The sequence below is a fragment of the Epinephelus moara genome, chromosome 9 (genome assembly GCF_006386435.1).
Source record: "Epinephelus moara isolate mb chromosome 9, YSFRI_EMoa_1.0, whole genome shotgun sequence".
Taxonomy (NCBI): domain Eukaryota; kingdom Metazoa; phylum Chordata; class Actinopteri; order Perciformes; family Serranidae; genus Epinephelus; species Epinephelus moara.
This window is the reverse complement of record NC_065514.1, coordinates 5,397,482-5,409,541: the sequence shown is the minus strand read 5'-3', so window position 1 is coordinate 5,409,541 and position 12,060 is coordinate 5,397,482. Positions and strand designations below refer to the sequence as shown.

At 39.8% G+C, this 12,060-nt stretch overlaps 1 protein-coding gene across 3 annotated transcripts in view; it reads right to left on the bottom strand.

The window, feature by feature from the left end:
- The window catches only part of LOC126395262 (unconventional myosin-XVIIIb-like), a 73,117-nt gene extending 61,057 nt beyond the window's left edge, over positions 1-12,060 (bottom strand). The window contains exons 1-5 of one of the 3 annotated variants that reach the window (XM_050052588.1): positions 11,907-12,060; positions 8,570-8,701; positions 4,344-4,498; positions 2,695-3,063; positions 1,531-1,594 (exon numbers count right to left, since the gene is read on the bottom strand). In XM_050052588.1, the coding sequence (XP_049908545.1) occupies positions 1,531-1,594; positions 2,695-3,063; positions 4,344-4,498; positions 8,570-8,606 (625 nt within the window). In that variant the 5' untranslated portion in view covers positions 8,607-8,701; positions 11,907-12,060. Of the gene's footprint in view, positions 1-1,530; positions 1,595-2,694; positions 3,064-4,343; positions 4,499-8,563; positions 8,702-11,906 lie in introns of those variants that run through there. The other 2 variants (XM_050052589.1, XM_050052591.1) reach the window with 2 other exon arrangements.

Sequence of the window (12,060 nt, the reverse complement as noted above, 5' to 3'; positions counted from 1 at the left end):
AGGACACACTGGAGGGATTACATCACCCGGCTGGCCTGGGAACGCCTCGGGGTTCCCTCGGAAGAGCTGACGGAAGTGGCTGGGGAGAGGACTGTCTGGACTTCTTTGCTGAGGCTGCTGCCCCCGCGACCCGGACCCGGATAAGCGGAGGACGACAAGTACGAGTACGAAAATGTAAAGAGGTGAATAATATAAAAATTCAGCCTCCATACAGTTGTCATGAATGTTAAAATTAACTACAGAAATCAAACCTGTTTTTTGTACCAGGCTGTAAACATGGAGGTCTATGGAGATTGACTCGCTCTTGGAGCCAGCCTCAAGTGGCCATTAGAGGAACTGCAGTTTTTGGCATTTCCGCATTGGCTTCGTTTTTCAGCTTCGGAGGTTGCTGCTTGTTCAAGACCAATAAACAACAAAACCAGTTGTGCTTTAGTGACTCATTGCTTTGTTAAATGCAGTATTTTAGGCACCAGACTTGAGTGTTTTGTTGGGATCCATTACTGTTTTCCCAGCGGGGATGGTGGCGTTTTCATCCAGGATTGTGCCCCTAACACCAGGAATTTTAAGCCAGAACATGATCTTTTCTGAACCATAACCAAGTGGTTTTTGTGCCTAATTCTAACCACATATTAACCACAGAGTTATTCAACACGTCCACTACAAAAAGACATGCATATGTAACATATCCAAGGTTTGCAGAAACATACAATGCTAAGATTTATTCTGGCGACTGGGTTGCAAATCTGTCACCAACATGGTCAAAATACAGGATTATCCCAACTTTGTTTCTGAGAAATCATGTTTCGTCATTCATATTATTAAAGAAGAGGTTAAGATACCACAATACCCATGAGCCTCAGCTGCTGTTGCGAGAGAGAAGAGACAGTCAGAGATATGAATCAGAGCTGTATGTGAATATCAAATGTTTGTTCTGTCTAATTTGTGAACAAAACACGGTGCCGTATTTACTGAGTTTGTTCAGTAAATTCAGCACAACAGAACAAAACATTGACTTATGCAACAACATCACAGAACTGAACGCTCTCTGATCAGATATTTCTCAACAAAAACTCTGGTTTGAAACAGAACCTTCATACTTTTAGCAAAGAGGGTATTTCTTTCAGCATCTTTTGCACTGATGGTTAAACCACCAGAGTTTCATGTCAGTCCAAGAAATGTGAAGTGTGAAGAAGTATGAGTCACATAACGTTGTCTATGAGGAAAAACAATGAAAAAAAAAAGAAAAAAGAATGGGTCTTTTATTTCCAGGAACGATGGCGTTGAGAATAACTCCTCCTGCTTCACAACTCTACTGATCTGAACCGTCAGGCTGACTCACCTGTGATCAATTATTTACTGTCTCATTCATGAGAGGTTTGTCTCAACTTGTGTGTGGGGAAAAAAAATCTTTTGGCGGATTTTTCTATGTTTTCTGATGTTTGATAAACAAAACAAAAATGTGTGTGTGTGTGTGTGTGTGTGTGTGTCTGTGTGTGTGTCTCCGTGTGTCTGTGTGTTTCTATATCTTACCAAGGGTGTAACCATCCTTGTGAACGTACCACACAGTTCCAGCTTCATACCAAACATCTCTCACCTGAAGGACAAACAGAGATATGATATGACATGATAAATGTCATTTCGTCTGTCTGGAGAGAGCCACCTGAATTCTTATCAATATGTTCAGTGTTTATTTGCAAACATTTAATAAACGAATATAAATTAATTTGGACTAAAACTTGACTTAAAGGCCCAAAGGCAGTCCCTTCAAGGGATAGTAAAAGCAATAGGAAAAAGCAAAAATAAAAGGGAAAATAATAAGGAAATTTAAAGGGACAAAAATAAATAAATGACAAAAAATAAAATACAAATTTAAAAAATGTAAAAAAAAAAAAAAAAGAAAAAAGAAAAAAATACAGAAAAAAGCTAAGTAATTTATTTACAAAACATAAATTAATATAGATATTTAAAAATATATAAATAAATGTATACATGAACAAATAAGTTTAAAAATATTTTTTGAAAAATTCTAATAATTTATTTATTTATTTATTTTTAATTCTTCTACAGATTTATCCAGCACTCCTGTGACTCTGTTTTTAAATTTAAAAAAGCAGTCTCCAAATTAAAGTAATCACAAATTGTAAACTGTAAATGTTAAAGCAGGAGGCGGCAGGAATATCAGGAAATGGAATTAAAATAATTAAAATTTAAATTTGAACTGAATGATCAAACTGAATGTTAAAAAATGAGTCTGGTGCCTTATCCTTTAAAAAAATATTTTTCCTGCACCACTTTTGTTGTATTTGGATTTTAGTTATGCTTTTTTATGTTTATTGATTTGTCCCATTATTTGAATTTTTTTATTAATTTCATAATTGTATCAGCTCTGTTCATTCAGTTAGTCAGTTTTGTCTGGTTTGTTTTGTCCAGGTGTTGGGTCATGGTCAGTATTTGTTGGAAAAATTAAAGGAATAATTGGGCATTTTGGGATGTATGCTTGGAGAGAGTTAGATGAGAAGATCAACATCACTCATAGCTGCAATTTTAAATTTAAGCCATCAGAATAATTGAAATGATGCTCTAAAGCCACTAAATGTAAATTTAATCACTCTGTCTAAATGCTTTTTAATAATTAAACATTTCATTAATTAAACAGTGACAAACTCTCTAATTATTCCCACATAACAAACGTACCTCTCTCCTGTTCTCATGCTCTGTTATAGTTGTGTCTGCCTGCCTTCCCTCTGGCTCCTGTCTCTCCTCCATCCCTTTCTCCTTCCTCTCCATCTGTTGCACCTCCTCTATCCTCTCCTCCTCTGGCTTCTTCATCTTGTTCTTCTCTGACCTTATGTCCTGTTGCTGCTTCGGTGGCTCTGGTGTTACTTCCTGTTTGTTGCTGGGCTTAGGAGACATAATGAGCCTCTGAGACGACGATCGGCCGTCCGTCTGTTTGCTGCTGTTGATCAGGTGCTCGGCCCGCAGAGCCATCTCTGCCTCGAGGATCGGAGGCGTCTGATCTGGGAGGAGGAACTGCTGCACGAGGTTGTTGCTCAGTTTGCTTGGCTGTAGGGGAGGAAACGTAAGAGGAAACATAAGAGGGGGAATTTATGGAATAGTACAACATTTGTTTGCTTTCTTATGGAGCGTTAGATGAGAAGATTGATACCACTCTGAGGTCTGAATGATAAATATGAAGCTACGCTCCCCATCAACATTGACTTAGCCTGAACCCAAAGTATCCTGTTCCCTAACCCTGATGTTGTGATCTGCTTTGCTTTACCTCAACTTAACCTTTCCCTGACTACAACCCCAGTGCAGGGAATACTATCTGAAGGGAAAGGAAACACTTACAGGTTAGCTTAGCTTAGCATCAGCAAGCTTGGCTCTGTCTGAATGTTACAAAAACAATTTCCAGGAAATTCAAAGCTCACTGCTTGACAAGTTATATCTTGTTTGATTGAGCCACTCAAGAACTAATGCGTAAAATCAAGTTGTGGTTTTATGGAGGGTTGCTAAAGTCTTTGCAGGAAGTCTCCGCCGAGATAGAAGAAAAGGGTCCAGCTGCAGAGCTCATGTCCCCAGGTCTGTGAGTCCACCCACAAGTGGGACATGCCCCAAACAAGAGGCACCCAGTTGCCATCCTGATCAGATGCCCGAACCACCTCAACCGACCCCCCTCGACGCAAAGGAGCAGTGGATTTACTGCAAGGTCCTTACCCTATCTCTAAGGCTGAGCCCAGCCACCCCACGCAGGAAACTCATTTCAGCTGCTTGTATCCGCGACCTCATTCTTTCGGTCACTACCCAGAGCTCATGACCATAGGTGAGGGTTGGGGCGTAGATGGACCAGTAAACCAAAAGCTTTGCTTTCCGGCTCAGATCCCTCTTCACCATGACAGTCCAGCACAGCGCCTGCATCACTGCAGATGCCGCACCAAATCTCACGCTCCATTCTCACTCGTGAACAAGACCCTGAGATACTTGAACTCCCTTTCTTGGGGTAGTCACTTTCTCGCAATGTAAATGCAGACAGTGTCAATATTCTCTAGCCATTACATTGTGCAATCAACATGTATTTCCAATTTAAATGCTTCCACTCTGGCTTAATAAAGAAAACCAAAGCTGCTAAAGCACCTCATACCTGGAACTCTCTTCCCATTGGCTAACAGAAATATTCAATCAGAAAACCACAACTTTGCATTTTTACACTTTTATACAGATTAAAAAAAGCTTTTCTCCTTTTTCCACTCGTTATATATTGAGCGCACAGACATGAGAGTGGCATCAGTCTTCCCATCCCAAAACATCAAACTATCCCTTGAAACAAATGTAAGATCCCTCACTGCTCTCAGCTCTTCTTTTTCTTTGCTCTCCGGCTCTTTCTGTTTGGTCTCCTTCTCGGAGCTTCTGACCAGCTGTTTGAGGAAGCCGCCCGGCACAGCTGTCAGAGGTGGAGGAGGTTCGGCCGCAACCACCGGCGTCTTCTCCTCCTTTATCTGTAGATTGATTGATTGATCATAGCAGACACAAAGTCATTGTGTGATGTGGATAAACAGAACACTGGATTCATACAACATGCTGGGATGATGGTATTTTTTGTAGAATGATGGAAACTGTACATGCAGGTTTTCCCTCTGCACACATGCATGTCACATTACAGGTTAACCCAATTATATTATGCACAATGTTGTTTTCCTCAAACATTTTGACAAACTAAATCAGTGGTTTCAGTTCTACCAGAGACAAATGTCTAAAAACCTGGACATGAAACTATCTGCAAGGCTCGATACCACCTGAGATAATACAAAAAAATATGGTATTTTGTAATTTGGGGGAAGAGACCCTTTAAATGAAGGCCAAATGGTTCACTAGACCATTCCTCTGATTCTGCACATTCACTACATTTGCTTGTAAGAATGGTTAGAACAAAGGTTTGGCCCAGGTCACCTCAGATATCACTATTCAACCCAGTCACCAGAAAAAATTATTGGTATTGTACATTTCTTCAAACCAAAGATATGTTATATTTGCATGTTTTTATGTAGCTGATACATTGAAACTTTACATTTCAACAAAGCGGTTAATGTGTGGTTAGGTTTAGGCACAAATACCTAATTTTGGCAGCACTATCCCCGCCGGAAACGTAGCAATGTCTCAGTAAACAGCAACCAAACACTATCCCGGGAAATGCAGCGATGTCACACAAAAAAAAAAAACATCCGCTTTTTGAAGCACTATCCTGGCAGGAATCGCAGTGACATCTGGGTAAAGAACAATCACTGTCTGTGCTGCCATCCCAGCAGGAAAAGCAGTGATGTTTAGCTGAAAAACAATCACTTTTCGTGGCACTGCACCGGAAGAAAATGCAGTGTGTCTGTTTAAAAACAACCACTTTTTGTACCACCATCCCCGCCAGAAACGCAGCGACATCTCTGTAAGAAAACTGCTGTTTGTGCCATTAATCTGGCAGGAAATGCAGCAACGTCTGAAAAAAGAAAAACCTTTTTTCATGGCGCTATCCTGGCAGGAAAAAACAGCGACATCTGGGAAAAACAACCACTTTTCATGGCACTATCCCTTCTGGAAATACAGCGATGTCTTGGAAAAAAAAAAAAAATTTCATGGCACTATCTAAACAGAAAATGCAGCAACGTCTCAGTAAAAAACAACCACTTTTTCGCTGCTATCCCAGCAGGAAACGCAGCGACATCTGGGTAAAAAACAACTTCTTTTCACGGCACTATCCTGACAGAAAATGCAGCAATGTCTCAGTATTAAACAACCGCTTTTGTTGCACTATCCCGGCAAGAAATCAGCAACATCTCGCTAAAAAACAACTGCTGGTTATACTGCTATCTTGCCAGGAAACACAGCGATGTCTCAGTAAAAAACAAACAGTTTTGTTTTTTGTTGGTCTAGAACAGTGGTCTGGAGCCTGACAGCCATCTCTAGCTGTCACATCATCCACCATCTCCTCCACCTCCAGATGACAAAGTCAGCTCATAGACTATGTCACTTTAGAAAAACTGATATGATACGAATGAGACTTGCAAATGTTATGTACAGTATTTGTGGTTTGCAGAAACGTACAATGCCAACATTTTCTTCTGGCGACTGCACTGTACCAAGAAGTCAGATCTCTCACCTCCACATCCTGTCGTCTTTAACCTCCCTAAACTTTTCACACTTGAGAATAATTTATGATTTAATATAAAGTTTTCCATCTTTAAGAGGAACTGTGAGTCAGCGGCTGTGATGAGCTTCATGAGGGAACCAGAAGTGCCAAACAGGGAGGCGACCAGAGGCCTGACATTTAATTAATAGATATCACCTGCTGACACAATAGGGAATATCACAAAGGTCAGTAGGACAGCTGTTTCACATTCAGACGAGATGTAGTCATGAGAAACTTTGTGAGGATCCAACTGAGGAAAAGACTATTTATAACACTTATGGTTAAGTTATTATAATTTTCCTCTTCACAGAAAAGTTCTGGAATAACTAAGAACAAATTTGAGATCTTTGTTCTTTTCTTAAATAATTTCATTTTATGCAGCTTTATACTTTGACTACACTACATGCCTAATGCCAAATTTAGACCAGGATCCGCTCAAGTGTGCTTGAAAAGGCTTTTATCATTCTGCATATTGGATGACTAACCAGAGAAAATGTGCCTGCCATGGTAGCGGTTTTTTAAAACATGCCATGAACTTTTGTTCATCTGTTTCAGAATTTCATGAGAGCACATTCCAGGGTTTCAGAGTCCCAGCACAGTTTAAAATCGTGGTGGAGGAAGTATTCAGATCCTCTACTCAAAGTGGAGTTGAAAAATACGCCTACAAGCACTTCTAAACTTCTCTCATGGTTTCATGTTTGAGGCCCAAAGAAGTACAAATATACAATATTTGACCCAAATAAAGATGAGGGTAAAAGTCCTAAAATTGAACTTTATTGCTCTCCCATCAATGTTAGACTCTATACTGCTACAATTGAATCTTTTTTGAGAATTTGGTAAGATATTTTCTTAAGTGCCTCAAAAATCTTTTCCCAAAATGTACTTAACTTAGTTCATGCCCAAAATATGTGGGTATGGTTGCCAATTTGCGTACCATAGTTTCTCCAACATTTATTTGAGTATGTTGAGCCCGTTTTAGCCACTACTTTGGGTGTCCGAAAAAATCTCATAACCACCTTCCAACCGAACTCCCTCCAAGTATTTGAGTTGGTTACCAAGTGTGCACCAGTACATACTTCCTCCCATTTGTCGTGGGTGTAGTTTCTCATGACTACATCTCGTCTGAATGTGAAAAAATCTCATTACCACCTTCCAACTGAACTCCCTTCAAATATTTGAGTTGGTTACCGAGTGTGCGCCAGTACATACTTCCTCCCATTTGTCGTAGGTGTAGTTTCTCATGACTACATCTCATCTGAATGTGAAAAAATCTCATTACCACCTTCCAACCAAACTCCCTCAAAGTATCCAAGTATTTGAGTTGGTTACCGAGTGTGCGCCAATACATACCTCCTCCCATTTGTTGTAGGTGTAGCTTCTCATGACTACATCTTGTCTGAATGTGAAAAAAATCTCATTACCACCTTCCAGCTGAACTCCCTCCAAGTATTTGAGTTGGTTACTAAGTGCGCCAATACATACTTCCTCCCATTTGTCCTGTGGTATGTCTGAACCCATTTCCCATCTCCTTTTTATCTGTCGTGTATCGTCAAGAGTCATGATCTACAACTTTCTTGCCCCTACTTCCTGTTTGTACTTTTATCAAGAACTCCTCAATTGGGGTGGGCTCAAAAACTGTATTCCAGTCCTAATGTTTATAGAAAATCCTTTAATTGTAAATATCTAGAGAAGTCTGTTTTAGGAAGCACGAATTCCTCCCTTAACTCTTCAGATGACTTAAGGCTGCCTTCATGACAGAGTTGGTGTAGATTCGTGAGTCCATGTTCTGCCCACTTTCTAAACACTGCATCCTTATGGGAGGGGGTAGTGAGCAAATGTGTACAGGAAAGATCCCGAATCCATGTTGTTTAAGGGTTTAACTGTGCAGCCCCCTGAAAAAAAAACTTAAGTTCGGGAATTTGAGCCCTCCATGTGGTTTAGAGAGCTGTAATGTTTTTAGTCTCGTTCCTGGTCGCCTTCCTTGCCTTATTTCCATGTTTTTGACAAAAATCGAGCCAATTTGCTCAGGTTTCAAAGGGTTAAGTACAATTACAATATTTCCCTTAAAGTCATACCTCACATTTGTCCTTGTGAAAATTACTTTTCTTACTGATAGTACAAAAATATTGAACATCGACACAAATACCAGCTCGTGCCAGCTCCATGCCACAGATGACACCATGCAGCTGTAAAAAGCTCAGACTCGTACACTAAACATGCTCGATGACTAACATGCAGTGACACGGCGGGATGATTCAGGGTTAGAACAGAGGGGCCACTCACCATGTAATCAATGCTCCACACACACACACACACACACACACACACACATGCAGTCAAGATTATACATTAGATGTCCAATTAACGCAGCATGCAGCATCCCTGCACCTCCCTTCTGCTCCCACAGTTTTAAGCGTGAAGACAGTGCCATGGTTTCCACAGGGGGTTGTGGGAGGTGGGTTACAGCCAGATGTGATGTCAGAGTGGCGGTGGGTGTGTGTGTGTTCACAGGGAAAGACAAACAACCTGATGAAGAAGAGAGACAGTTGAAAGTGAGGAAAGTGACAGAAGTGTGAAGCTTCAGCCGCCGTGAAGACAATGACAAGTGTCAAACGTGACTTTCAACTTTGAGATTTAAAACATTTCATTCCCTCAGATCAGAGTCAGAAGTCATCACACACACACACACACACGTTTTTCCATCACTGAGACGTGTCTCAGCCACTCCAGTGTCCAGGCGTCATTATTCTTTAAGAAACCATCTTTTTTCTTTAGTGTATAATCACCTGAAAATAAGAATTGTTGTGTTTTCGTTACCTTAGAATGAGCCGTTTATATCTACACAGGGAGCAGGTCCACGTCTATGGTGATCGCCATGTTACACCACTTTGTTTCTACAGTAGCCCAGAAAGGACAAACCAAACACTGACTCTAGAAAGGGACATTTTCAAATTTTTGCATTGGCCGGTTACGTGCAATACTACAACTCATGTTAAATATTTTCATATTGCTGTGTATTTTATTTTTTTCTATTGATGCCTACTGTTTGCACTCTGTCCCTCTGCTGCTGTAATGTTGAAAATGTCCCCATTGTGGGACAAATAATGGATTATCTTGTCTTGTCTTTTCTTGTCATGTCTTACCTTACCTCGCAACCATATCTTATCTTGTTTTATCTAATCTTATCTAATCTTACCCTGTCTTATAACCTTATCTTATGTTACCCTATCTTATCTTGTCTTGTCTTATCATACCCTACCTTATAATCTTATGTTATGTAACCCTATCTTATCTTATCTTGTCATGTCTTGTCTTATCTTGTCTTGTTTTATCTTACCCTACCTTATATCCTTATCTTATCTTGTCATATCTTGTCTTGTCTTATCATACCCTACCTTATAATCCTATCTTATGTAACCCTATCCTATCTTATCTTGTCACGTCTTGTCTTATTTTACCCTACCTTATAACCTTATCTTGTCTTACCTACCTCGCAACCATATCTTATCTTGTTTTATCTAATCTTATCTGATCTTACCCTGTCTTATAACCTTATCTTATGTTACCCTATCTTATCTTGTCTTGTCTTATCATACCCTACCTTATAATCTTATGTTATGTAACCCTATCTTATCTTGTCATGTCTTGTCTTATCTTGTCTTGTCTTATCTTACCCTACCTTATATCCTTATCTTATCTTGTCATATCTTGTCTTGTCTTATCATACCCTACCTTATAATCCTATCTTATGTAACCCTATCCTATCTTATCTTGTCACGTCTTGTCTTATTTTACCCTACCTTATAACCTTATCTTGTCTTACCCTATCTTATCTTATCTTATCTTATCTTGACTTGTCTTATCTTATCCTATCTTATCTTGTCATATCTTGTCTTGTCTTATCTTACCCTACCTTATAACCTTATCTTGTCTTACCCTATCTTATCTTATCTTATCTTGACTTGTCTTATCTTATCCTATCTTATCTTGTCATATCTTGTCTTGTCTTATCTTACCCTACCTTATAACCTTATCTTGTCTTACCCTATCTTATCTTATCTTGTTTTGTCTTATCTTACCCTACCTTATAACCTTATCTTATCTTACCCTATCTTATCTTATCTTGTCTTGTCATATCTTGTCTTGTCTTATCTTACCCTATCTTGTCTTATCTTGTCATATCTTGTCTTGTCTTATCTTACCCTACCTTATAACCTTATCTTATCTTACCCTATCTTATCTTGTCTTGTCATATCTTGTCTTGTCTTATCTTACCCTACCGTATAACCTTATCTTGTCTTACCCTATTTTATCTTATCTTCTCTTGTCTTATCTTGTCTTGTCTAATCTTACCCTACCCTATAACCTTATCTTATCTTACCCTATCTTATCTTATCTTGTCTTGTCTTATCTTACCCTACCTTATAACCTTACCTTATCTTACCATACTTTATCTTATCTTATTTTACCTTACCTTATTTTACCTTACCTGACTTTACCTTACCTTATAGAAATACTTGATCAGCAAGCGGCCAGAAATCTAGAGTTAATTTTTGATTCTGAATTAAACTTCCATACTGAATACATACATCTTGAGAGGATTAAATCTTTTCTTTCATTTCAGTTTACAGAAAAACTCTTAGTTATGAGTTTGTTTTCAGCCACTTAGACCAACTTATTATTCAGCGCCCTGTAAATCAATCCAGCTTGTACAACATACTGCTGCCAGAGTACTCAGAGTACTCACAAGCACTAGTAAATGTTACCATATTTCTTCCTCTGTTCTGGCCTCCTTCCAATCGCCTTCAGATCTGACTTTATATTGACGTCAATTGGAAATCAAACAAGCTGCATCAGTGTCCTCTTTTAAAAGATCTGCCTTCATTGACATATTCAAATGATCTAATATGTATTTTATATCTCCCATGAGTGTTTTTTCTTCTGTTTTTATCGTCTGTCACAAAGTGCGATATAAACATATTTATTTTTGTCAAACACGACACAGTTTCCAACCGCACCGTTCACACACTTTGATCCCTGTTTATTTCTCCGCTTCTCATGTTCCACTCCAGTATTTTCAGCTTTCTCGTCTATTCATGGGAGGTGGGCTCGGGCCCTTCGATTAGGTATTTGTGTCATTTCAGTGGCATGTATCTCACTTTGAACCCAGTAAACTGCATTTAAATCTGGGTCATACAGGAGGAACCCCCCCCCCCCTCCAGCGTCTCTGCCTGTGGGCTCCACATTAGGCAACTGGTTGTGTCTGTCCCTGTAAACAACCCCACAGATCAACAGGACGAGGCAGCGTGCCAGTCAGGGTAAAACCACACATTTATATGCACCAGGTGACACCCTAAACTCCACTTCTTTAACGTCCAACATGTACTTGTCTTAAACTGTAGATCCCACACATGAATGGACATATTTATGACCCATGAGGAGTCTCTAGAAGTGTCCTCCTAATGAGCCACCAGAGACAGAAACAATAAAAAGAACAGAGCCAACCATAAAAACCAGTCTTCCAGTGACTGGAGTCTGGAGCTGGTGTTGTATTCTGTCTGAAGCCAAAGTCAAATCACATATCACACCCCGGCTTGTGTGTCACACAAGGCCCCGGTCAGGGCCTCGCTCTGTCTCTCTCGGCTCAAATCATCTATAAATACAACCTGGAGAATGTCATTATCTCTAATTGTCTGTGTACGTCGGACACACTCAACACACAGTGGCATACCTTCGGAAACCGGCAAAGAAAGCGGGCAAAAGATCCAGACGGTTAATGACAAATCCTGAAAGTCCCGCTGTCACACAAACACCACCACGGTAACACACACTGGGCAGGACAGACTGAGAGGGGCATGCAGCAGTGGAGTCAGAAATAGAGTGAC